Below are 26,243 nucleotides of genomic sequence, written 5' to 3'. Positions count from 1 at the left end.
GTTTGATTTCGCCACGCATCCCCTTTGTTCAGATCCGACGCCCCATGAACTGGAGAAAAGGACAGTTTGGCATCAAGGGACCCGTGGCAAACGTGCCGGTCGACACCGATGAGATGCTGAAACAGTTACCCCGCTCATTAGAAGAGGACAAGGCGATAGTGCTAACCGATGTAACCGTATAGAGAACCAAGCTATACTATAACATTAACTGTACCTCTTGCTACGCACACCCAGGCATAACTGAGTTAAGCCACAGCCAATTTTTTTCCTTGGCATGGTGTGCGTTTTTCACCCCCCTTATCTCGAAACACCACTGCGCCAAACTCCGGATATCTCGAAACCTAGACTGCGAAAATGCTGCAATAAAGACAGTACCGAAACGTTTTTTCTTTTGTTTTTTTGCGCCAGCTGTGGTATCGCCAAAAGTTCTCGGCCGGCTGATTCCATTGATTACGCGGGCGGAGCGCCGCTACGACTGCTGACATGCGCAAAGAGTGCGAGAAAGAGTAGCGTCAGCCAGAGGCACTTGTAAACACGCCAGCCATGCATGGCAGTGCCTCGATGCCCAGTGCTCGGAGGCAGCTGTTGTGCGTGGCTGCGCTGGCGGTGGTCATGTTACTAAGCAGGGTGGTGGCGAGCACTTTTCTGTGGCATTTTCTCGCAATGCGTGGCATGGTGCTTTCGAGAGATCTTGAGGCCATTGTTCAGCTGACTGCAAACAGTGAAAATGATTTTGGAAGCCGGAAATATGTCATAGATGTCAAGCTTAGGACACCACCTAGTGTCTAACGGTGAACAATGGCCTCAAGATCTGGGTCTTTATCTAGAGGGCGCAGTCGCTCAGGTGTGGCTTTGGCATTTTGTAATGTCTGGTATGTACCCGTCCTCTACCCCTTTTTCTAAAGGCCGTGATTTTGTAGTGATGGCTTATCTTTTTCAGTGGTCAGAACAACAAACACTCTGTGGAGGTTATCCTTGGTCGAAAACTCCGGGGAACCGAGCACGTTCGCGAGATATTTAGCGTGACTCGGTTTCGAACATGGTGTCAACATGCATCTGCGTTTGCGCTTATATATGCGAGGTTTGTCGTTGCCTATATACAACCAATGTGTCGGTTACTGGGTCACACATAATATCGCAAAAATGATCTACTAAAAATACTGCTCCTGGTACATTGTGCTTTTTTGAGGAAGTCGGCGGTTACCGGCGCCATATTGGAAAGGCGTCATGTTGGCTTTACGCGGTGGTTATGCTTATACTTTCGTGAATTCGGCTATCTCGAAACTCTACTTATCTTGAAATTTTGACCAGTCTTTACTACATCGAGTTAACAGGGTATTACTGGATGTGTGTGTGTGTGTGTGTGTGTATATATATATATATATATATATATATATAAAGGAAACCAAGGGGCTCTATGTTTATTAGTCATAAGTCATACCACACATTTGTGACAAGATGATGCCTGATGAAGAGCTAGAAGAGGTGAAGCCATCTAATGTGGCCATCAAGCTTGCTTTGTTGCTAGGCCTGACACCACAATTATTCAGCTTTGGATCACCGACAGTGGTGTCCTCGAGTGAGAACAGTCTGCTCTAGTGCTGAAGCTGACACTCATGCTTCTCTATGCCTCTATGCCTACATTTTCAGGCATAGAGTGGAGCCTGACAGCGGCAAAAAAAAAAAAAAAAAAAAATTGCCGAAGCTAGTGGCTATACTAGTCAAGGTGCAACCAAATTAGGAAGGCCCACTAAGCTTCAACAAAGTCACTCCCTCACCAGAACAGGAATTGGCCTCCCTGTTGCAGTATTTGGCCGCTACCTCGCTAATGACTCCTACAATTTACCCATGGCCCTCAGTCCCTAGCGGCTGCGGAGCACCTGACCAAAGCGGCGGTCAGACGTGCGACGCAGCAGAGGCAGGGTTCGTACAGGTTTCAAAGAAAAAAATTCAAGGACTTTTCAAGGACCTTTCAAAAAATTTAAATATTTAATGCGGTAGTTTACCCATGTTACATTTTATTGGACAGAACAAAGGAAAGCAATTTCACTTAGTGCACATACAGTTTCATTTGACTAGATGAAATTCTGAAGCTCAGGGCAGGTCTTTCAGTCTTTCAGTTTCTTTAATATTTGCATCATAATGCTGACGAGTTCTTCAGCCTTCGCTTTTGCGGTCTTTCTCGAGCTGTTTGATTTCACCACGTGCGTGATGTCACCAGTTCTCTCAGCCTTTTCTGCATATCCATCTGCAGAGGCCGTTAAATCGGCAACAACTGCCTCAAGCTTCTTTTTCTTTGTCATCAACCCTTCAACTTCTTCCATGATTGTGCGCTTTTTTGTCTGCGTTGAGTTTTCTTGGTACTGTTTCTTTTCTGATTCCAAGTGTGCACCGTAATGCTGCCTCGCTGCAGACACAGCTATTCTGAGTTCTTTTGTTATACGAACATTCAAAATTCCACCTGCCCTGTCCGCTGTGTCACATATGATACGCTGTGAAATGTATGACAAACCTTTCAGATTCTCTACGGAGATTTGGCGGTTGGCAAGCAACTGTCGAACCCCCGTTCGACAGTTGCTTGCCCATGGCTCAAAACAAGCAGCAGCCTGACTGCTTTCCACAGCTCTTTGTAGCAGTGATTGAAGCTCAGGAGGTCATTAAAAACTCATCCAGCCTGCTAAGGCTCCTCTCAAACAAGTGAAGCTCGTGGTTTACTTCTTGCAGTAGCTCAGTGTATTCAGCCATTACACATTCCTGTTGGCTTTCACCGAGTCTTCCTGCCATGGTCAAGACGTCCAACAGCTTCCTTAGGCCCACAAGGCACTGATCTGGCTTCGAGCACATGAGCCGGGGGTCTAGAGATGTCAGGTTTCTAACCATTGCTGATTTACGGGGACTTCGTTCCAGTATTTTCTTGGTCACAGCTGCCGAAAATAGTTTACACTCCATCCTGAATTGAAATGTATCCTTTGCACTTGCCCTTGAATCTTTCAGTGCTTGTTCACATTTGGGGCAGATATCCACTTTTTCAAGCAGAGTGTGGTTATCAGGGTTATCAACGTCTACCCTGAGCAAACCACCAATCCCTGCCAATGAAGACAACACTGAAACCTTCATGAATTTCACAAGGAGCTTCCGCACAACACTCTCAAGGTCTCTAGCAAGAAAGAAGATCATTGGCTTTTGTCGGACTGGTAGTCTTTCAAGAATGGCTGAAGAATGAAAGCAACACTGAGAGCGAAGTTCAGTTTTGCCAGCGTCAAGGAATCGCGACAAAAGCTGTACACATTTTCAAACGATGCACACTTTGGTAAGCTCACCTGCTTACTCCTCGCAGACTCCACATATTTCTTTATGTCATTCCAAAGAACCAAAGCTCTTTCAATGACAATTGTGTTTTCCTCATCAATACTTCTTTTTGGGCGAGTTGGTACATCTTGAAAGTTTGTGTTTTCCACCCATCGATCAGACACAAACTGTAGTGGAAATGTTTCCTGGTTAGTCACAGTTGAAAAATCTTTCCTTCGTGCTGGTGAGTCTCGGAAGAGTGCACTCAGGCTTGACAGCAGAACGTCAATGCCCCACTTGCTGGCTCCTACCCCTGCCCTGTAGGCATTGTGAAAGGTATGAAGGCCACAAGTCCCCAAGTCAACATGGGCACATTGGACCTGATGATTTTCCTGCAAGTGCACTTCCATATACCTAAAGAACTTCAGGTTAATGTTCGGCCCATCCATCGAGATCTGAAGAACCTTGCCGAGTGGCAAAGGCTCCAAAGCCCTCAGAAGTATTTCCTGAATGTCCTCTGCCGAGGAGTCCCAATAGCGCACATGCACATCCATGTGCTTCTCTTTCAGGAAGTCATTCACTGACTTGTCAAAAAGCACGACGTAATAGTCAAGACTTCTGTACCTCTTGTTCCAAGGACAACAACAAAAAAAAAAAATGTCCGAGCCCATGGCACGCAACATACGTGCATTGTTTTTTCTCCGCAGGAAAACAATTTAGCCACGCCGCTGTCGGGAAACATCCGCTTGAGCAAGTCACCGGTTTGTGCGGATGATCTGTACGCGTAGTGGGAGGTAATCACTTTCATTGTCCACAGAATTTCTGCATCGGTAACCACCTGGTGTGACTTACAGGTGCTGTTTAGATGAGTCGCCTGCGAAGGAGCCAACCCAGTGGACCGCTCGCTTGTGCATGGTACCAGGTAGTTCTGTATAGAGTTTCCAGCTGCCATTTGCACGATTACACAGTGCTTTGCATTTTTTGAGTGGCTTCTGAGAGAAGATTCGCCCATAAAAGCGATGTCGAAGGTTTTTCTGCAGGATGTGCATTTCGCGCGGTGGGGGTCTGATGTATCTGGCGCAACCCAAAGTTTGTAATCGTCGTTGCTGAGCCAAGCCCCCCGCTTTGGAATTTACATTTCCGAGGCATTATTCTGAACTATGTGCACCACAACCGAAACGAGGGAAAAAGCAAACAAAGCATCGACGGCACCGGAGTAAGTACGCACAGATAAACACAGCACAATGTGGCCAACAAACAACGCTCAGGCTATGAGGCTGTACTTGTTTTTAGTGGGTTGCCAATAAATCCAGCCCATGGCGAACCCCCCAAAAAAGTGAAATACTACCAAATTCAACAGTTAAGATTCATGTAACTGCTTTTTCATTACAAATAAGCATGATGGAAAAACTTGTATTTTTTTCGAGGAGGTCGAGACGCTCTAGCCTCATTGTGGCCAGCAACTTATAGCTTTTGGCCAATGCCGAAGCAAGCCAGAGGGGAAACAAAAAATTAAAAAAATTGTGCAGTGCTCGCCTCTTCCTTGTGCAGGAAGTTTGACTTCGCGATCCCGGCATTGGAAAAGCAATAAAGTTTGCCGGGACCACCCTCAACCGCCATATAATGTGAGTCGCACTGTCGGACCCCGTGAAAACCCCAAGAATTCAAGGGTTCTCAAGGATGGAAAAGAAACTCCAAGACTTTCAAGGCTTTGAAAACGGAACTTTCAAATTCAAGGGTTTTCAAGGATTTCAAGAACCTGTGCGCACCCTGAGAAGGTGCTAAGAATCTCTGCGTCCGGACAGGCCGCCACTGGAAACTGAACCTGGCAACGTTTAACACACGCACCCTATCGAGTGAGGCTAGCTTAGCAGGGCTATTTGAAGAATTATCAGGTATTGCCTGGGCTATTATTGGCCTATGTGAGAAGAACTGGTGAGGCTTATACAGTGCTGACTAATGGCCACGTCCTCTGCTACAGAGGTCTTCCAGACAGGAGAGAATTTGCAGTAGGATTTCTAGTCAGTAAGGACATAGTGGGCAACATTGATGAATTCTACAGCATTAATGAGAGGGTAGCAGTCGTCGTTATAAAACTGAATAGGAGGTACAGAATGAAGGTTGTACAAGCCTACACCCCAACCTCCAGTCACGATGATTAAGAAATAGAACAGTTTTATGAAGACGTTGAATTAACAATGAGAAAGGTGCAAACTCAGTATACTGTAGTCACGGGCGACTTCAATGCAAAAGTGGGGAAAAAGCAGGCTGGTGAGAAAGCAATTGGCAACTACGGCATCGATTCTAGGAACACTAGGGGAAAGATGTTGGTAGAATTCGCGGAAAGGAATAGGCTCCGAATAATGAATACCTTCTTCAAGAAGCACAGCAACAGGAAGTGGACCTGGAAAAGCCCTAATGGAAAAACAAGGAATGAAATAGATTTCATACTGTCTGCCGATCCCAGCATAGTGCAGGAAGTAGAAGTGTTAGGTAGGGTAAAGTGCAGTGACCATAGGCTAGCGTGATGAGGTTCTTACAATAAATTACTCGCTACTGAGGCACAGCCTCAGCACATGAAATGACCAAGTCGTTCGTTACCACAACAAGCCATTCATTAAAGAAAATACAGCGAAAGAGAAAACGAAACTAAGCAAACTAATCACAAAAACAAAACAGGATTAAGTCTAGAAAGAAAGCATAAAAAGTCAGAAGGGGCCTACAGTTTCATGGTTAGCACTGGAGCTGTGGGTTGGCCTAGAAGCGGCAACAGAGGTGGAGCACGAAGTGGAGTAGCGGTGGTGAAACTAGAAGCCGTCGAAGAAAATCCTGGTCGCCCCCAGGCGAACACCAGGGATCCAATAATGCTGGAGGAAGTTCCGCAAGTTTCACTGTGACACTGAGAACCTGGAGAGGTCACCTTAGTACGGTAGAGGTCTTGTCACCGGACACCAAGTCCAAGGGCTTCACCTCTACGACCGGTACAAGGGCTCCATTTCTTCCAATGTCGGTCGGCACCTTATCATCAGGCAGCCATGATCGACACTGCTGTGAAGACAGGCATAGTGGAGACGGCTAATGGCTAGACGCCCTTGCGGCGTTCGCCAGCCGGAGCTCGGGCACGGCGCTGGAGACACTGGGCCGCCTGGGTCGAATGCCCTTCCGACGTTCAGCAACCGCAGGCTGCAGGAAGAAGTTGGATGTCGTGTCGATCCCAGGTGGGAGCCTCGAGCGGCCTTGGGCAAGGAACTTCGACTTGCCGCTACTCCCGCACCCTGGGCATCTTCTTCTCCCTCCTCTTCCACGTCTCTCACGATTGCTCTCGCTTGCTTGCTTCCTTGCTTGTTGCTCACTTCTGGCACTTACCCAGTACGATCACGGCACTCGCGCACTTCACATATCACAGCTAGTGAGGTCTAGGATTTCTCTAGGATTTCTCTCAATTTGAAGAGAGAAAGAATAAAGTTAGTCATAAAGAAACAGGCCAACCTAGACGCAGTAAGGGTAAAAACAGACCAATTCAGGCTGGTGCTCGCAAACAAGTATGCAGCTTTAGAACAGGAAGATAAAGACAACATAGAGGTAATGAATGAAACCGTAACTAGGTTGATCTCAGAAGCAGCAATTGAAGTGGGAGGTAAGGCCCTAAGGCAACCAGTGCTCTCCCAAGTACCAAAGGACCTAATAAAGAAACGGCAAAACATGAAAGTGTCAAACTTGAGAGATCAGATAGAATTCGCTGAACTGTCGAAACTGATGAACACGAAGAAAGTAACGGATATCCGAAATTATAACATGGAAAAGATTCAGGAAGCAGTAAAATATGGACGCAGCATGAAATCAGTGGGAAGAAAACTAGGCATAGGACAAGGCAAAATGTATGCACTGACAGATAAGCAGGGTAATATCAGAAATTTCGATGACATAGTAAAAGCAGCAGAAGAATTCTACACTGACCTGTACAGTGCCCAAAACAGCCAAGCTACTTTCATTCGAAAAAGTGATGAACAGGATACAGAGGCTCCTTCTATAACTAGCGATGAAGTTAGAAGGGCCTTGAAAGACATGATCAGGGGAAAAGTTGCTGGAGAAGATGGAATAACAGTCGATTTAATCGAGGATGGAGGGATATCATACTTGAAAAGCTTGCGGCCCTTTATATGCAATGCCTCACGACTTCAAATGTACCAGAAAGCTGGAAGAACGCCAACATTATACTCATCCATAAGAAGGGAGACGTTAAAGAATTGAAGAATTATAGACCCATTAGCTTGCTTTCAGTATTGTATTCACAAAGATAATTTTGAAAAGAATCAGGGCAACACTTGACTTCAGCCAACCAAGAGAACAGGTTGGCTTCAGGAAGGGATATTCTACGATGGATCATACCCATGTCATCAACCAGGCAATAGAGAAATCTGCGGAGTACAATCAACCTCTCTATATGGCTTTCAGAGATTATGAAAAAGCATTTAATTCAGAAGAGATACCAGCAGCTATAGAGGCATTACCCAACCGAGGAGTACAAGATGCATATGTGAATATATTGGCAACTATCTACAAGGATTGCACAGCAACCTTGGTTCTCCCCAAGAAAAGTAGAAAGTTACCTATCAAGAAAGGGGTCAGGCAAGGAGACACAATCTGTCCAATGCTATTCACTGCATGCTTAGAAGTATTCAAGCTCTTGGACTGGGAACGCTTAGGAGTGAGAATCAATGGCGAATATCTCAGCAACCATTGGTTTGCAGATGACATGTTCCTATTCAGCAACAATGGGGACGAATTACAGCAAACGATTGAGGACCTTGACCTGCAGAAAGTGTAAGAGCGGGGTTGAAGATTAATATGCAGAAGACAAAGGTACTGTTCAATAGCCTGGCAAGGGAACACGAATTCAGGATTGCCAGTCAGCTTCTAGAGTCTGTAAAGGAGTATCTAGGTCAATTACTCACAGAGGACCCTGATCATAAGAAAGGAATTTGCAGAAGAATAAAAATGGGCTGGAGTGCATACGGCAGGCATTGCCAAATCCTGAATGGGAGATTACCACTGTCGTTGAAAAGAAAAGTGTACAATCATTGCATTCTACCAGTGCTAAAATATGGGGCAGAAACTTGGAGGTTAACAAAGAAGCTCGAGAACAAGTTAAGGACCGTACAAAGAGCGATGGAACGAAAAATGTTAGGCCTAACGTTAAGAGACAGGAAGAGAGTGGTGTGGATCAGAGAACAAACGGAAATAGCCGATATTCTAGTTGACATTAAGCAGAAAAAGTGGAGCTGGGCAGGCCATGTAATGCGTAGGATGGATAACCGGTGGACCACTAGAGTTACAGAATGGATATCAAGAGAAGGGAAGCACAGTCGAGGTCGGCAGAAAACCAGATGGGATGATGAAGTTAGGAAATTTGCAGGCGCAAGTTGGAATACGCTAGCGCAAGACAGGGGTAATTGGAGATCGCAGGGAGAGGCCTTCGTCCTGCAGTGGACATAAATATAGGCTGATGATGATGATGAAGAAGCTAACGAACAAATACAGCAAGGACAGCATAGGGGAAATTACTTTTACTTATTGACTGAATTAAAGAAATTATAAATTAATGGAAATAAAAATACCCGTAATCGAGAGTAGATGTAAGCATGAAATGGCTACCATGTGGCGTCTTTTGCTGCTTGTGGTGCCGCGCCGCCTTCAACCGCTTTTCTTCTTCCAGCAGTGCGCTCAGCGTCTGTCGCTACTTTTTCTTCTTGTCGCGTCGAAGTGGTCGGCTGCAAATGTGCGGCCAACTCACGGACCACTGGCATTGAAAAGAGCGCACGCAAACCTGGCTCAGCCACGTTGCTATTAGAAATGACAAATAAAACTTCAGCGTACTAGAAGTTACAGCTTGAGTGATATTGTGAAGACATTAAGAAGAAATATTGTTTGTAACTTGTTTGGGCATTAACTAGCGTATATAATGCAGTCCTGTCCAAAGTGTTCGGGGCCAGGGACCACATTTTCTGAACTTTTGACTGGTTGCCCGGATGATCTCAATTTGTTCTCGAAACGATGCCCGATGTTCTCGTTTTAGTGCTTGGATAACGGCTCTGGCTTTTGCCTTAAGGTCATTTGAAGGTCACCAACAATAGGAGCTAAAAAACATTTCATGCGTAACTACTGGCAACAGGTGGGGCACTTCCCATCCTCGCATTTCTTTAATAAGTACCAGTAATTTCCTCTACGCTGTCCTTGGTGTCTTTGTGTGTTGGTTCTTATGACTATGGGTGTGTGCGTGTGTGCGGGAGGGGGGGGGGGGGGTGAGCCGGTCAAATGACTGGATTTTCGCACTTTATACACATATACAGTTAAACCTGGATATAACGAAATTGACAAATTCCCGAAAAACTTCGTTATAAAGAGGATTTCGGTATATGCAGGTTCGGCACGAAAATTCGAAAAAGAAACTCTTACTGTATTTACTCCGTTCTAACGCGCCGTCAATTGTAACGCGCACCCGTTTTCCGTTTTCGTCGAAGCACTCATCCTTGGAATGTCACACCAGGTACCGGATGCGTGGACGCGTGTCGTTTCGCACAAGCGCGAGGCATTGGAAACGAAGAGCGTGCGTCACGATGGCGTCGTAGCGTCGTATAGTGTTACAGTAGAACCCAGCTGTTACGTTCCGGGGGGCAGCGTTTTCCCGGCTGTTACGTCGTTTTAGGCAGGTTCCAGCACAGCTCCCATAGAACGTAATGCATTGGGAACGCCGCTGTTGCGTTGCAACTGCGGGACCGTTCCCGTATCGTACGTTGCTAATTGCCACCCCGCGCCGGCCCGAGCGGCCATTTTGACTTTTCATGTCGCTTGGCTTGGTGGCTTGACGATGGCATTGGCCGCCGAAAGTGCCGGGGGCGACAACTATGACGTATTTTCGGTTTCCGCCAGCAAAAGTATGGCCCTTGAGATCCATAATTGCTATGTAAAGATGGTGTCTATGACACATTGTGGCCCTAAAATTGGTTTTGGCACATAAATATTCCGTATAAAGTCCAAGGGCGATAACGCAGTCGCTGCGCGCCGTATGCTGTATGTGCGAGGAGAGCCGATGAACGCGTCTAAATCTCGCCCGCGCGAGAAAAGCAGGGAGGAAGCGCGCCTTCTTCCGTTGCGCTCGAGGCACCGGCGACGGAGCGAGGGGGGAGGGATAGCGGGGCGGTGCGCGGTCGCGCGGGCCTTATCTTGAAAGCGATCTGCGTTGGGGCAGAGCCTAGCAGTGTAGGTGCGTCGGCGGCTCGTAGCTTTGTGCGTGCTGTGTGTTTTCGCCGCTCAGTTTGTGTTGAAGCGATAGACAACAGCACGAAGGTCACTTCGCTCGCTTCTCCAGTGGCGCTTCCACACGCCGCTAGCGTTTGACAACGCGTGTCCGCGCTCATCGAGTGTGATGTGTCACAGCGTGTACCAGCTAGCGCTTCGGCAACATCAACTGAAAAAGGAGAGAGTGCCGGCTTGGTGGGCTAGGCCAGCTGCACCAAGCGGCAGGATCAGGTTTGAATGAAGGAAAGGGGAATGGTAATGCCCGCGGCGGCAAGATCGCTGGGTTGAGGGATGTAGGCCCGCCTCGCACACACACACGCATGCACACATGCGCTCGCTTCGCATTACGTCGCGGCGGAGAAGGTGCTTCCGGTTGCTGCTCGTGTAAAAATGACAAAATCTCTAGGTTGTCGGAGGGGAAAATTCGTTATATCGAGGGGGTCTCCAGCTGGCACTTCATTACGTAGAGGTCTCAAATACATGTGCTTCTATGAAGTAAAGGCGGGGAATAGAAAAACTTCGTTATATCCAGGAATTCGTTATATGGAGGTTCGTTATAAGCAGGTTTAACTGTACAGTAAAACCTCATTCATTCGGATCTCAAGGGAGTAAAAAAGTTGTCCGAATTATCCGAATGTCAAATTATTGAGGGTATCAGAAAACAATAAACAAATGCTTACTATGTCAACACACTTTTATTTGCTGAATGAATAAGCAAATCTTGTTTCTATTTTTCACAAAAGCAGTGTGGAAGCTGCAATTCTCATCATCTCGTGACTGGCTCTTGCAGTGTGGCCGTCAAGTTTTGAGAGCGAATGCTCCACCCAGAAAAGTGTCGCCTAGCTGCATCTCTCCTTTCTGCACACGCCTCTTCTTTCTCGCTTCTTTCTGAGGCCATTCAAGCTATGCGCGCAGGGAAATGAAACCTCTGTGCTCGCGGGGATGCCACAAGGTCGCACTTTCCGGACGGTGTTGTTTACACGTACTTGCGCTTTGGAATAGTTGAGGCGTCCGCCTCGAGCGAGACAGTTGTGGTGTCCACGGCCAGAAATGTGAAAAATAAACAAACAAAAAGAAAGATTACGCTTTATAGGTGACATGGAGCTGCTTCTTTGTCGGTGGTTTTTTTAGCTGTCAGGGTATCTTTGCACGTGCCACTATACAGGTGGTGTGTGGCAACAGAATCTATGAAAAATAGCAACAGCGTGGGCCGACAGACAACAGCGACGTTATTGTGGATACTGTGGTAACTGATGAACTGATGGTCGAAATTTTGGTTAGGGGTGTTTGAATATCCAAAATTTCTAACACGAATGGAATACGAATACTTAGCTTCGAATATTTCAATAATGATATGCACGTGCATTTATTAGCAAGTTGGGTTAATTTGTTATGTTGGGACATTGCAATTATTTTGTCAATGTTAAAAAAGTAAACTAGTAAGCCGTTACGCTAGAACGTTGTGTATTTGGCTCAAGTTAACTTAGAAAATTTACTACTAACTGTCCTCGCCAGCCTGTGCATTACTATACCACATCAAATGCCCATAAGCTCGGAGGCATTTGACCCTGCGCCAGTTGTCACTCACCGCACTTGCTGTCAAGCAATAAGCTCAGAATTGAGGACAGTGCTGCACATGATTAAAAAAAATAATAATAAATAAAAGTGCACCCTCGCTGTCCACAAGCCCGTACCCCTTGCTTCCGAGAGGCTGGCTTTCCCACAAAGTTCAGACGTTTAGTGGCTAAGTGTGCTTTACAGGCGAGATTTCGCTAGCAGCACGAAATCATTACATAATTCTGCAGAAAATAGCACCAATATTCTTAGATTAGCTAGAAACAAATGCTAAGAACCGTGTTTGCTTCTGCACAGCCAGCAATACATTCGATTTGCTTAGAATATTCGTATCCAACCAAATATTAGAACCATTTTCTAATATCTATTTTTCGAATACAATATGAATCGAATACGAATATTAAAAATATAATATTCGAACTTTCAGAATATTCGCACACCCCTAATTTTCGGGCTTTCACTACAACCTTTCAGAATAACGAACAATTTGCCGCGGTCCCCTGAAGGTCGTTATATCGAGATTTCACTGTACTTCAATAAGTACGCAATAAGCACTCAATAATGTGCTTCTGTTGCCAATACTGTCAATGTTTAGGACATGAAAGCAATGTCTTGCAAATGCTGCTGGTTTAGAGTGAATGTTTTATGGGAACATATCAGTTAAGTGCAGTTAAGATCTTTGCCAGTAGCAACACTAATCTTATTCCTGGTATGCAAGAGTGGTGCACCATTTCTGACGGGAACAACATTCACACATACATCTATCCTGAAGTCGTCAATGCTGCGGTATCCCTGCAGGAGAGACTCCAGTCGGGGCTCGACAGGGCACTGGTGGCTGAGGCGGTAGTACTTGCGGAAAGCCCAGAACTTCTCCAGGCCATACAGCTGTCCCTGGTCACAATCGCGCAGCGTCTCCTGTTGGAAGTCCTCGTACAGGTCGGGCCGGAAGTGCTTCTCCAGGCCGTAGCTGTAGAAACGAAACAGGCACTCCAGGCCGTACCGGTAGCCTGCTCGTGCATCCTCCAGGGCCAACCGACGAAACTCCTCGTACATCTTGCGGTTGAAGTGCTCACGCAGGAAGAATGACCAGAAGCGAAACAGTGTGTTCATCTCCTGGCTCTGGCCTGGCCCCAGCCGCTTGCGCTCTGCATGCCCAAGTGGAAAGAAGTCATTCTCCCAACAATACTACTCAACACAGCCTGCTTTTAATAAAGACACTCTTTGCATTGATGAGCACTTCCAGCGTCAGATTTGGAGCATGACAGTAGCAAATATTTTGGCAACTGTATTTCAAGTTGCTGGAAAAAGTTGAACTTCAATGTGCTTCTGAAGCTGTACGCTTTCTGCAAAAAGAAATTGCCCAAGTACATTTAGCAGGTATCTTCTATGAGATATGAGCACTGACTTATCGCAATGCATAAACGCAAAGTAATTTTATGCAATGGCTTTGGTGTGTTATGGTGCTGTCATGAGGTGCACGTGCTGCGTTGCCAAAAGAAAGGCGATGGAGGCTCGAGCATGATCGTGCAAGGCACCCGAAAAAGGCGAAAAAAGATAAAGACGAATCTCCAGAGAACCTCGTGGCGTGAGCGTGGAACGTGACAGCGCAGCCATTGTGGGGGAGGAGAAGAAGCGGAAGAAGCAGCCTCTTGGACGATGGGTCCAGGCTCCTGCCTATGCCTGGTGCTCCTGAGCCTACGGCTCAACTACTCGAGCTGGTGAACGTCTATGAGGTGTCCAGCGGAGCACAGACCCCAGCCTCGATGATCCTAGACTTCCCCCTGGCTACCTCGTGACACGTCTCGCAGCCCGGCTCTCTCTTGACGCCTGCACCATTCCAGCCCTGACCTCCTCCGACACACACACCTAATATTCTGGTGACATCAGAACTTTGATGACATAACTGCAATTTGCAGACTAGTTAGACACTCGATACTTAGAATTGTTCCATAGTAGTGCTCGTTACAAGTCGTATGTTGTCGAATTGATATAAATGTGTGTGTGTGACAGAGAACATACGCTTTGTATTTTCTTTCCTAAATCGGTCAGGTATTGACCACGTTCAAGAAACGACTATGGTGAAAAAATCTATACCGTGACAGGTGCCCATATGACAGCATCTTCATGCAGTGGTTGCCAATAGCATACGTTTCATACTAACATTACCACAGCTGGATGTACAGTTCAACTGCGATGAAACCAATGGAGTCTCCATTATCCTCACAGGGGTGGGGTTGCCCAAAGTCAGTTTGGCGCAATTTTTGGAGCAAGTAAAATTGCGTTTTGGAGCAATATGGAGCACCCAAAATTGCATTTTGGAGCAATGTGGAGCAGATAAAATTTCATTTTAAAGCAGTTTGGAGCAGGCCATTCTGAATTTTCATGGAATAATGGAATATGGCAGCGTACTTTGACACCACGACGAAACACAGAATAAACCATCATGAAGCTCGTAGTAGAAGCGTGCTTTGTAGAGATAGCGTACAAGAATATGGAAGAGTGGGTTCCTGTAAAGCCAAAAACGTCAGTGGCACTACGATTGCACTATATATTCCAGCGCCGGCGCTCACAATAATAGTTGAAAATGCTCTCAAACTATGCGGTCCAATGGACGCGGTAACATACTTTCTGGGTTACCATATGGCCCTGCAGACCCAGATAGCTGCAATTAACCCTGGGTTGGTATAGCGTAAAGCTATTCTAATCAGTTTTCAATTATACAGACACACCAGGCGCATTTCTGCAGTCGCCGTGATATTCCGCATAAAGGCCAAGGACGATAACGTCGCCGCACACCGCATTTGAGCACTGCACGGGCTCGGGCTTACCCGAAAGCCCGGGACGGGCCGGGTAGGGCAGTTTTTCCGTGGGCTCGGGCATGGCATATGCGTTTTGACCTGGGCCGGGCTCGGGTTTTCTGGTGGTGTGATGTAACGTGCAACGAGTTATTCTTGCACGTCTCGACCCTGAAAAACATGTCTTTTTCGGGCTCGGGCCTAAGGTAAAGGGGTGGCGGGCCGGGCTGGGCGGGTAACGTAGATTATTTTCCGGGCCCGGGCCAGGCCCGGGTTTTGCCATAAAACTTTTGGTCGGGCTCGGGCGGGCAGCCCAACATAAAAACGGGCCCGAGCCGGGCAGTGCTCTACACCGCATACTTTTTGTGCAAGTGAGAGCGCGCGAGGGTGGACGATGGCGGCTCAATCTCGCGTGCACAAGGGAGGAAAGTGCGGAGGAAACAGGCCGTCTTCTGTCGCGCGCAAGGCACTGAAGGAGGGAATGGGAGGGGGGTTCATTTTGGCGGCTGCTGTGTATGGCAAGGCCGCGCGGGCCCTATCTTGAAAGAGATCTGTGATGGGGACAGAGTGCGGGTGCTGATACCTTCGTGTGCACTGTGTTTTCGCCTCTTAATACGTGATGAAGTGAGAGGCAACACGAAAGTCAATTCACTCGCTGCTGCTGCCGCGCTTCCATACTCCAGCGCTTTGACCGCGAGTTTCCGCGGTCGAGATGCGTTCAGTTCGCTTGTGCGTGCGTGACACCATGCTTGTTAAGTTAGCTGGTAAGCTTACAAGTTTACAGGGTCGATAAAACTACTCTCCTTACTTCGTATAGCCGTCTACTAATTTGCTATAGCAATCAATGCTTTGCCGTTCGGGCTTTGCTTTGCACCTCAGCTAGAAAGCATCGCGCCACTTGGCCCACTCAGCCGTATTATAGTCAATGCTAAATACAGCCGCCCTGTCCGTTCCGACAACAACCGGAAGTGGCCACGCGCGTGCGGGCCACTTGACAGAAGTGCCTAAATATCCGGTGTTATAAGCGCGAAAATTACAATAAGCTGTACTTGAGGCGCCGTCGGGCGGTGTGTGGAATGTGAACAGCCGCGCTCTTTTTTTGAGAACAAATCAGCTCGCTGTTTGCGGCCACTGCCGGAGCACACATGCCGAAGCCGTTCTAACGCAGTGTGGCACAATTTCGGTTAATTTTCTGAATTTGGCGCAGTTTGGAGCAGAAATTTGCGTTTGTATCAAAATGGCGCAGGAGTCCCACCCCTGTCCTCATGTTCTGGCTACATCATGATGCAAGCTATGACGGCTCCCACAGTCTCGAAGGCTACGCTTATTGGAGGCACTGAGCCCATTCCAGCAGCCTCCATGTTTTGAACCGACTGAAACAGTTAGATATTTAAACTCGGCGGCTGACCAGTGCAACAGACACACACCTCAAATCAGCAGGCTCTTACACCAGTTACTGCACTGAGCTTGCTAAGGCTTGATTTAAGCACATGTGCAGTGGAACTGTTTGTCCACATATAGCACAAAGCAAAAAACCAGCTTCAGGCAATTTGGAAGAGAAGTGTACGCTAAATTAGATGTGTGGCTTCAAATGGTGTATTCGAATACCAAGACAAGATTCCATTTGCAACTGTGGTGAAACCCATGGATACAGCAGTGTAAGCACATGCAGTGTCACATCCACCAGCAAATCTTTAAGAGCCTTTGGTGTCTTGCATCTGCAGCCACACGTGGCCACTTGAAAGCAATTGGCACCTATAAACACATTAAGGGCAGTCTACGACTGAACAGTACTGCCTCGTTATTATGGGGTCACGTGACAGAAGCATTCAAATTGCAATGTTTTTCTCAAAATCTTGGGTACGAGCCGTCAACTAGGATCTAAACTGAAACAAACAAGAAAGACAACTGATCAAAGTGCATCTTCGCAATAATTACAGCCTTCCACGTCTCTCATGGTGCACAAACCTCACACAGTTGGGTGTACACTTAAATAGACAGCAGCATCCAAGGCTCATTCACAGTCTCTAACCTACTTTCGGAAGGATTGCCAACTCCACACCTTTATCAAGCCCTAAAATAAAATTTTTATTCACTTATAGTATTATATAGTTCCTAAGTTATTTACCTAAATATTAAGTGAAACTAATCTGTATGTTCTACCATACTATAGAGTGGATTTCCCGACAGGCTGCAAGCTGAAGCAAGTATGTGGTATGAATACATCAGGGTAAGCAGGAAACGGGTGACTGCGTAGTGGGTAAATGCAGAGATGGCAACGTTTTAAAAATTACCTGCATCCATATTTCTTTTATTACAGTAAAACCTCGTTATAACAAAGCTGAATGGTAAGCCGCAATTCATTATATTCATTACTGCTTGCACCCCAGTAAGCAAAACATGCATAGAAGACCACGACCTTGCCAACCGCGGAACCACTACACGGCCACGTCTGTGATGAAATTGTGGTAAAACAGCAAAAGAATCTTCGGCGCACCAACTTTTATGATAGCTGCCTCCAATGTGATGGTCTTCTGCTTACCACTTGGCTTGTCTATAACGTTGTCAGTCGAAGGAAACAGCTATCCGCTGCTACGTGGTCAAGCAGCACATGGCACACACCCGAGCCAGGCTCATCTGCTGCTCTCACTGGGTGAAGAATGAGGCCAACGAACCTTGCCACGCACTTAGCTCGAGGGCACACTTGGGTGCACCAGTCTGCGCGGCGTGAACGAGAGGAGTGCCCGCACTAGTCTTTCTGTGTGAATTTTCTGACATGCCCGATAATTCGAATGCCTTTGCAGCACCGCCTAGTACCCCTTAGAGCTAATATATAAGGACGTCTGAAATTTCAATTGCTGAAACCCTTCGTTGTCGAATTTTAGACTTTTTGCCAAGACCGCAGGTCCGAAACGGCAATAATCGAAGCCACCAATGCCACCATTTTGATTATCTCGCAGTATCGAAGGAGCGTTCTTGCACGCTCATCTAATAGCAGCCATAGTCACCACAGCAATGCTAGGACTAGTGGCTTCGATGTTGGCTACCAAGCTTTCTGCTGTTTGGTGAAATGTTTTATTGCGATAGCAATTATATGGACACTTCAACCTGATTTCTGCCGTCGCCGTCGCCGTCGCCGTGAGGTTCCGTATAGATAAAATCTTCGCCGCGCGCCGTATGCCCCAGCGGAAGCGTGCGGGGACGCGCGCTATCACGGAGAGCGAACGCACTCAATCTCCCACGCGCAAGCAAGGAAGCGGAAAGCCAGCGCCGGAGGGAGCAGGGGGGGGGGGGGGGGGGCACTTTGCCAACAACCGCGCTCGTCGCTCGTCCGCACAGTCTCTTATCTCTCCCACGCGCAAGCAAGGAAGCGGTAAGCCAGCGCCGGAGGGAGCGGGGGGGGGGGGGGGGGGGCGCACTTCTACGCTGCCAACAGCCGCGATCGTCGTTCGTTCGACCGCACCGTCTCTTATCTCCACACGGCTCTGACCTTCATGCGCTCAGTTTCCGTTGAAGCGATAGACCGCACGTACGTTCGCCGCTGCGGCGTATCCGCTTGCTGCCAGAGTTTTGACGGTCGTTGTCTGCAGTCATTCAGTGTGAGCTATTCATGTTTGTTTGTGCGCGCTCACACCACGCTTGTTCATTCAGTTAGTAATAGTCGGGCCACATTTTCCAACGCACGCTACACATGCAATGCTGCCCGGATCGGCAGTGCAGCGCTACAGATGTGTCCCTTCGCACGCGCTGCCCACGGGAAGCGCTTCTCATCAACACCACCGTTTCACACGCGCCTTCTCGTGGTCATCGAGTCTCTCTTCATGTCGGTCTACTTACGCCGCAGCACACCTGCTTACTTAATCAGCTCATGTTTACTACAATTCATATTGCTACCAAAGCCGCTCACCTTACTTCGTATGACATTGCTGTGTTGCTATCGCATTCATTGCTTCGCCCTTAGGGCGAAACTGTGACATTTTTTTCATTAAAAGAATTCTTGTCGTTGAGCTGGATTAATCAAAGAAGCGGACGTACTAGCACGAGAAATTGAAACACATATTCAACCATGTAACAAAAGCTGACTAATTTCCAATTAATTACTTTACGGCAAATATTGCAGGTAATGAATTGATCATTGAGAAGACATGGCCGCTTGAAATGAATTTCCAAGATGACACCAGTTCAGAGATATTTATTTCCCAAAGTGTTGGACAAAATACATAGGCATTTTAGTTACTTTGGGCTTTAATGCATAAAAAGACGTGTTAAAATTACGTGGAACAGTCCATCCTTACGGCAGGTTCGATGGCGGATATTTCCAAACTGGTGTCATACTGGAAGTTCATTAGAAGTGATATCGCCTCACAAGCTCACTAGCTACAATTTGCAATACGTTCTGTAAAGTAATTCATTAAAAGCTAATTGGTGAATTTTTGTTAATTAGTTTAATATGTGTTTCGATTTCTCATGCAAGTTATGTCTGGCTCTCTGAATAATCCAACTAAGAACTAGAATTATGTTATGTGCAACAGGCAATTTTTTAAAATTCCATAAAACTTGAAAATGGTCACCCCGTATATCTATATTCAACATCTAGTCTTGATTATAACTTAGATAGTCAATAAATATAGAGGAGCCAACTTTATAAACATCAATGAGGCATTCAGGCTAAAGATTACCTAACTATATTTATAAATTTTTACTAGATGGCCTTTCCTGCAAGTATATAGCTTTATAAAGGTTTCCAAGATTTAGGATCATGACAGGTGTTGCGCATTTGGCCTTTTTCAAACAAGCAAGAACAAAAAAGAGTGCGGAACTAGAGCATGCCAACAAGATCATGCTCTAGGACGAGCGCGACTAAGCCAAATCTACAAGGAAAACGTCTACAGGTTTTTTTTTTCATATGTGAACAATTTTCTCTGCATAACTTTGCCGTGGAACACGTGAAAACTGATTATATTACAAACATGGAATCTGCTTTTTCAATCGCACGGTGTTGCAAGAAAGGTATCCACAAATAAGCAAATTATATGTCAGCACTTAAGTAGGTGTATTACACAATATTTTTTAAAGCCAACAAGTATGTAAAACAAACAAAAAGACAGTACAGCGGAGTGAAAACAGCAAATGGAGAACCATCTGCCATTGGGAACTCCATTACTTGTGCTGGCAACACTGTCCAAATAAACGATGATGGCTGCTGAAGTTTCTCCTCTATTGTGGCATCGAATCGCGGTGTTTTGTCGAAAGGGCCCTTGCTGCCAATCACCTCATAGTTAAGTAACGTCTGCAGTTGGGCTAGTTGGTACATGATTAGAAATGGTTTTAGCCACCTTATAGTGATCGGTCTCAAGAATTTCAGCAACGAAACCACAGAAATAGTTGCGCTGTGCGTGCGAACATCCAGCTTAGTGAGCCGCATGACATTTTTTTTTTAATATACAAAGAGCCTTTCAAGTGAGCCGGAGGTTGAAGAACGCAAGTGTTTGCACATAGCGGGCCTCTCCAAAAGGTACAAGCACTTCTGCACAGCCCTGCTTCACTGCTACAGGTAAGATACTTAACTGTTTTCGAGCTTCATAAGCAACTCTGCGCTGTGACTCGTGTTGCAGTATATCACATAACATCCCACAATATATATGGGCAATCATGTTCGTCTTCCTTTCAGAATCAAGCTAAATACACATATTGTGCAGTGATAGAAAGTGCCTAAAAACTTTAAAGTTACGTTGTCAGTGTCGCTTGGGATAAAAGTGAACAATAGTTTCGTTTGTGAGTTAGGGTGCACCTGTCTCTTTTGTTCGCCAATTCGTGTGATCAGGTCATCTGTGTTCGATGACCAATGTGTGTTCGTGTTCACAGTAGACAGCGGTTGAAGTAGAGCCGGGGCTTGGGAATACAGTTGAACCCACTTATAACAATACCGGTTTTAACAATATATCAGTTATAACAATGAGAAGCTGTCGTGTGTCACTGATCTCGGGGTGTGCGGGTGTTAAAAAAGATGAGATTGGAAAATGCATGGCAACACAGCAAACAGATTTTTAATAGCAGGCAAACTCAAAACACAAGCACACTAAAACACACTGCAGGAAAAATACTAACAAATGTACAACCTAATAATAAACACTAAACGTGCCCTTAATTCCACCTACGATAAGTCTGGGCGTTTCCTCTATTAAAGTCGGGCAACTCTGGCCTACTGCTATCTCTTTACAAGAATGGATCGTTCTTACTCAGTTTGTCCTTGTTGTTGCACGTATTTTCCTGGCGGGAATCTCGTTGGGCCTTTCTCAATGTCGTTTTTCTTGCCGACTATTGCATAATCGTTGTTGCCTTATAGTCGGTCCGTCAACTTAAAGTTCCACTTGGTAGAAGCCCGTAATTCGTAACGTAACATAATGTAACCCGGTCGCTGATGCTGACATAGCCGAGAGGCCCGACGGACTAGGCCTAACGACGTTCTCGGCCGTTGCTTTCGTCCAGCTCCTTTCTCAAGTGCCGACGTGACGTTCCGGGAATTATCAAACGCGCTGGTCTGCCGATGAAGGATCCTCTCTGGAGTGCCCGGCCCGCCGTGTTATGCTGCAGCTGATCCAAGTAGCCTCGCTCGAACGTCTCCAAGGTCGCAGCTGCACCTCGAACTGCCCGCGTCACGAACTCGGCCAGACCTCCAAGTCTCCCGTCGCCAGAGCGTAGCTGACGATGCGACCTTCCTGGCCCAGAGCCACGTCAATAATGCTCAAACAGTGCCGATTACGGCTTGATTCACGCGCCTCGAGGTCTCATGCCATTTGGAACGCTCGGTTCACTTCGTCCTCTTCTTTTCTTTCATTGCAGGGCTCTTACTCATGACAAAAGCTGCTGCACCGTCAACTTTTGTATTTTTTCTATGGTGAAATAACTCGCTTACTACAATGCCCCCAGGCCACGGAGAAAGAATACAGGAGGCGCAACTCGGCTCCATCCCGCGTCGTCATAATGTCACACAGGAGCACAGGACGTACCATGCGGCGGCGGACGTCGTGACAGCGCCCCCTACAGAACGCCGGACGCATAACGTATGGTCACGTGATGGTTTGTCGAAGCGATGCAGCGGATCCGTGGCGCGGCGAGCGCGCTCTTGCAACGCCTCCGTTGGCTCTTGTCGTCTGCTCGCACGCGACGGCTTGATGCCAGTGCGCCGCCTTGGCTACTATCGCAGATCGTCTGATCTTTCAAGTTTCTTGGTCTTATTGCCACATAAATAGCATGTGATCCTAAATAATAATCTATAAAAAGTATCCTACTAACACGGTCTACAGGTCTTTTATCCCCGGATTGCAAACCGCGCTGGAGCAAAACGTTTTGGGCGGTATCCGACAGTAGCAGACGACGCCGGGCGCCGTCGGAGACCGCGGCTACCGCGGCCACGCTGCGACCGCGAGGGAAGTAGTTCCTTCCGTCGCCGCAAGGGGCGCTGCGCCGACGTTCACCACCAGCGCGTCTCCTCCTCTCCCAGCGTGACATTATCACGACCAGCGCTCGCGCTGGCGCCGGCCCCGAGGTTCGCCTCCTGTTATTCTTTCTCCGTGCCCCAGGCTGCATTAACAATTATAACGATGAAGTCTGGCCACTGGGTGTTCGTGCCGAAAATGAATGAACTGCGAAATCCTTGAAAAGGAAAAAAAATAATTCGAGCCGCCACATGCCGCTGCGCTATTTTCTAGCCTTCTCCGCATCGCCAGCTTCGCGCACCTCTCTCCTGTTGCTATTCCACCCCTCCGAAAACGAATGGGCCGCACCCATAGCTCTACGCCGCACCACCCACTGAAACATGAATGAACCGCGCCAACTGTGCTGATAGCCTGATAGTGCTGCGAGCACTATCAGGCCCCTCATTCCGCGCAGTTCTGCCAATGGTTAAAGGCGCTTGGGCTCGTCTTTGTTGGCTGCGTCGAAGTCGTTCCTGGCCACGTGGTTTCACGGCCTCGTTTTTAACTCGCCGCCAAAACGGAAGACGGCTGATCCACCCACTGAACATCGGCAATGCACGATGTTGCCAGTGAAAAGAAAGCACACTGGTATAGATTTGGAAACAAAGTGCTTCCAACCGATGAGGCAATCGTCGCGGACGTGCTTGCATTGGATAGCGATGACGCGGTAGGGCAGGCTGCCTTAACGTTGACCAGGCCCTGCAGATTATTCAGTCCCTCCGGGGCTTAGTTTTCGCGAAAGAACTTCCGCTGCACTACGTGTAGCACCGGGATGCCTTGGAGAAGGGAAAGCTTCGTGTAAAGCAAGCAAAGCTGACGGACATAGGGTTTTCTCGTGCAAGCCAGTGAGAAGTACGTGGCGAGATGCTTGTGGCGATCTCACCCCAGTGTTTCTTCTGGACTTCTCAAGCTCAGGGTCTGCCGCAGTAACCTCCTTGCATTATTTAGAAGGCCCTTTTGAGGCCAACAAAGCAATGCCTTTGCAGTTGTTATGGCAGTGCCATTCTTGTTATAGCAGTGTGGGGGAAGCAGAGTTGAATAGTTAAACGAGTCAACACAGTCGGCAACTGGATGAAGGGAAAGGCACTGGCCTTTATAGTTTTCTCGCAACAGCTATGCCATCCCTTTATTCTGATTCTTTGCATGCAACCCGGTTATAACAATGCAATTTTCGTGGCACTTGAATATTGTTATAAGTGGGTACAGCAGCCGCCTGTGAAATGTGAGAATGCGATAAGTAAAAAAAAAAAACAAAAAAACAATTGAGCCAAATTGCATTTCTTGCAACACGCTTCCTAAATTTAGCAATGGTTTATTTTGCGCAAAGTCATTTATATTAGTGTAAATGCATGACTTCGAAATGAACAGAACGAATTTTATTCTTCCACAGCTAAACATTTTGGCTATGTCACTGTCGGGGAACATGCAGCGATAAATCGAAGTTGCCGTGTCTCCCCATGCAAAAGGAATTCCCTTGGCGACAACGGAAAAAGCAAACATAGTTTCTGCCTTGCTGACTTGGTGCTCAAGTGATGTATTACCAGACCCATTAGAGAAGTCCAGTGTGCCTTGCACCAATTTGGGTGGAAAAAGATTCCCGTCCTGGTCTCTGTGTCTGGCAGCTGCATCAATGTCTTTCTTCATTCCTGCATGACGCTTCACTGCTGCTGCTTCATGTCACACGCAAGAAATAGTGCAGTTGCAGAGAATACAAAATGCATCTGTACTTCGGGTTCCACCCTTGCACCACCGATTGATCGGATCATTATTGGAGTCCACCTCGTTGAGTACAGAGGCATTGATCTTGGTGTTGCGATCTGAAAACACAAGAGAAAATTATTTCATGGCAGGAAATTTTCACATGACGAAAGCACACTTTAGAAAGACTACCCAAATACCCGATTTTTTTTTTTAGAGTGTAGTACGTGACGTTACTAACTCTAAGGTGTTAACACGAAATATTTAGTACAATGCGCAAGCATTTAGCATACAGCTTTGACACATAGTGTGAATTTGGAAGCCAGCTGGCTCGTACGACTATTCTCACTTAACGCGTGGCGTCCACTCGCTGTCAAATCGCACATTGCATGCGTGACCAACTTTCTGGATGTTGCCGTGCAGCTGCCACGTGGGGCTGACGGCCGCAGACAATCGTACTACCCTGGCAAGGCGACACAAGGCGCTATAGTTTGTTGTAGGTTTGATTCACTCCACTGCTGCACTCGAAGAGAAGTGCAAAAATCGACTGCAATTTGTTCCTCAAATGAAATAATGTGAAAAAGTGACTTCAAAACTGCATGTCATGAAACCCGGCGTCCCAACGATCGGCGGCTGCCATGCCACTGCGGCAAGATTACGGCGCTTACCGTATTTACACGATTCTAACGCGTCCTCAATTGTAGCGCGCACCCGTTTTCCATAACGACAAAAAAAAAAAAAAAAAAAAAAAAAAAAAAAAAAAAAAACGTTTACAGTACCGCGCACCTCATGCTTTCAAACAGAAATACAAATTTCTCTTATTTGGAAAAAAAGGCTTCCTCCCGATGCACTGAAGTTGCGATAGATAAAAAAAGTCGCAGTTTCGCCCGATAGGCGAAGCATCGAATGCAATAGCAAATTAGTAGACCGTTACACGAAGAAAGGATAGCTGTTTTATCGGCCGTATAAACTTGCAAACATTCGCTTACTAAATAAATTAACAAGGATCGTCGCAGTACGTCCTGCTTCAGTCCATTGAAACCATTCCTCATTGCTTTGGAGGTGAAAATCCTCTCCTTCTGTTCGCGCCAGTCCCGAACGCAAGTTTCGGATTGTTCAGATGCGGATGTTCTGAACCACGAAATAAAGCACGCACTACCTGAGCCTCCCTACGCATACTTACAGAATTCAGACACTCCCGATACGAAAACCATCAGTAGACGAGAGCTCGGAAGAACTAGGCAAGTTACAAATTCTGTACTGATTCAATAGCAAGGTGCAGCCAGTAATGCTTGTAGTGCTACGCCATCGCCTAAGCCTTTAACTAAGGTATTTCACGGGCACACCATTAAGAAATGCCACGAAATTCAAAAAGAAATGACTTACTTTTGTCCATCTTAAGAGCGAGTCGGCGATGAACATTCGCTGACATGAAACACATGAAACGTCTCGTCGGTGCGGGAACCTACTGAAAATGAATGAACAAACAACCAAACGAACCAAGCACATGGTACATGGTTGCCAACGTGGAAAATAATTCACTTGTTGCCAACTCGAAAATGAACGTCCTCCAAGATCACGTTCGTTCATGTAGTTTGGTGCATCTGGTGCAAATAAAACAGCACTGGCGCAGCTGGATCACTGCCAACTCGCCGCATTGAATGAGAAAACAGCATCTTGTGCTTGCAATGCAAAACTAAAGCATGTTATCAAAACGATATATCGCTCTGCCGCATAACACATGTCATGATCTAGATCAGACCTTCCAGAACTATCGTTCATTGCTAGCGTGCTTGCAAACTAAAGTAGATTAAAGAGAATATTCTTGCTGTAAAGGCTCACTCACAGTGGCGATTGAGAGCGGTCGCGGGACCAAGCTGGTCGCAAGGAGACCAGTGACAAATGGTCGCAAATGCCATATTAGGCCTGTTGCTTGCAGCTCAATTTTTCTGTTGCAAAACTGTTGAACCAATCAGATGCACAGGAATGGGACGTCTGTATACACTGATACTTATTTTATATGGCGATGCAACTGTGAGCAGATGGCGACTCGTTGGTCACACTTGCTGGTGTGAGCACCGGTCGCATTCAGTCGCTTTTTGGTCGACAG

At 46.8% G+C, this 26,243-nt stretch overlaps 1 protein-coding gene across 2 annotated transcripts in view; it reads right to left on the bottom strand.

The window, feature by feature from the left end:
* LOC119449339 (la-related protein 1-like) overlaps window positions 1-26,243 on the bottom strand; it is a 147,922-nt gene that overhangs the window by 5,681 nt on the left and 115,998 nt on the right. The window contains exon 11 of one of the 2 annotated variants that reach the window (XM_037712504.2): window positions 12,922-13,307. The exons of the other annotated variant lie outside the window; for it this stretch is intronic. Coding sequence (XP_037568432.1) covers window positions 12,922-13,307 — 386 coding nt within the window. The remainder of the gene's footprint in view (window positions 1-12,921; window positions 13,308-26,243) is intronic. 2 annotated transcript variants of the gene reach the window in all.

The sequence above is a fragment of the Dermacentor silvarum genome, chromosome 4, assembly GCF_013339745.2.
Source record: "Dermacentor silvarum isolate Dsil-2018 chromosome 4, BIME_Dsil_1.4, whole genome shotgun sequence".
NCBI lineage: Eukaryota > Metazoa > Arthropoda > Arachnida > Ixodida > Ixodidae > Dermacentor > Dermacentor silvarum.
The sequence above is the reverse complement of the archived record's forward strand: the minus strand, read 5'-3'. Positions and strand labels throughout refer to the sequence as shown.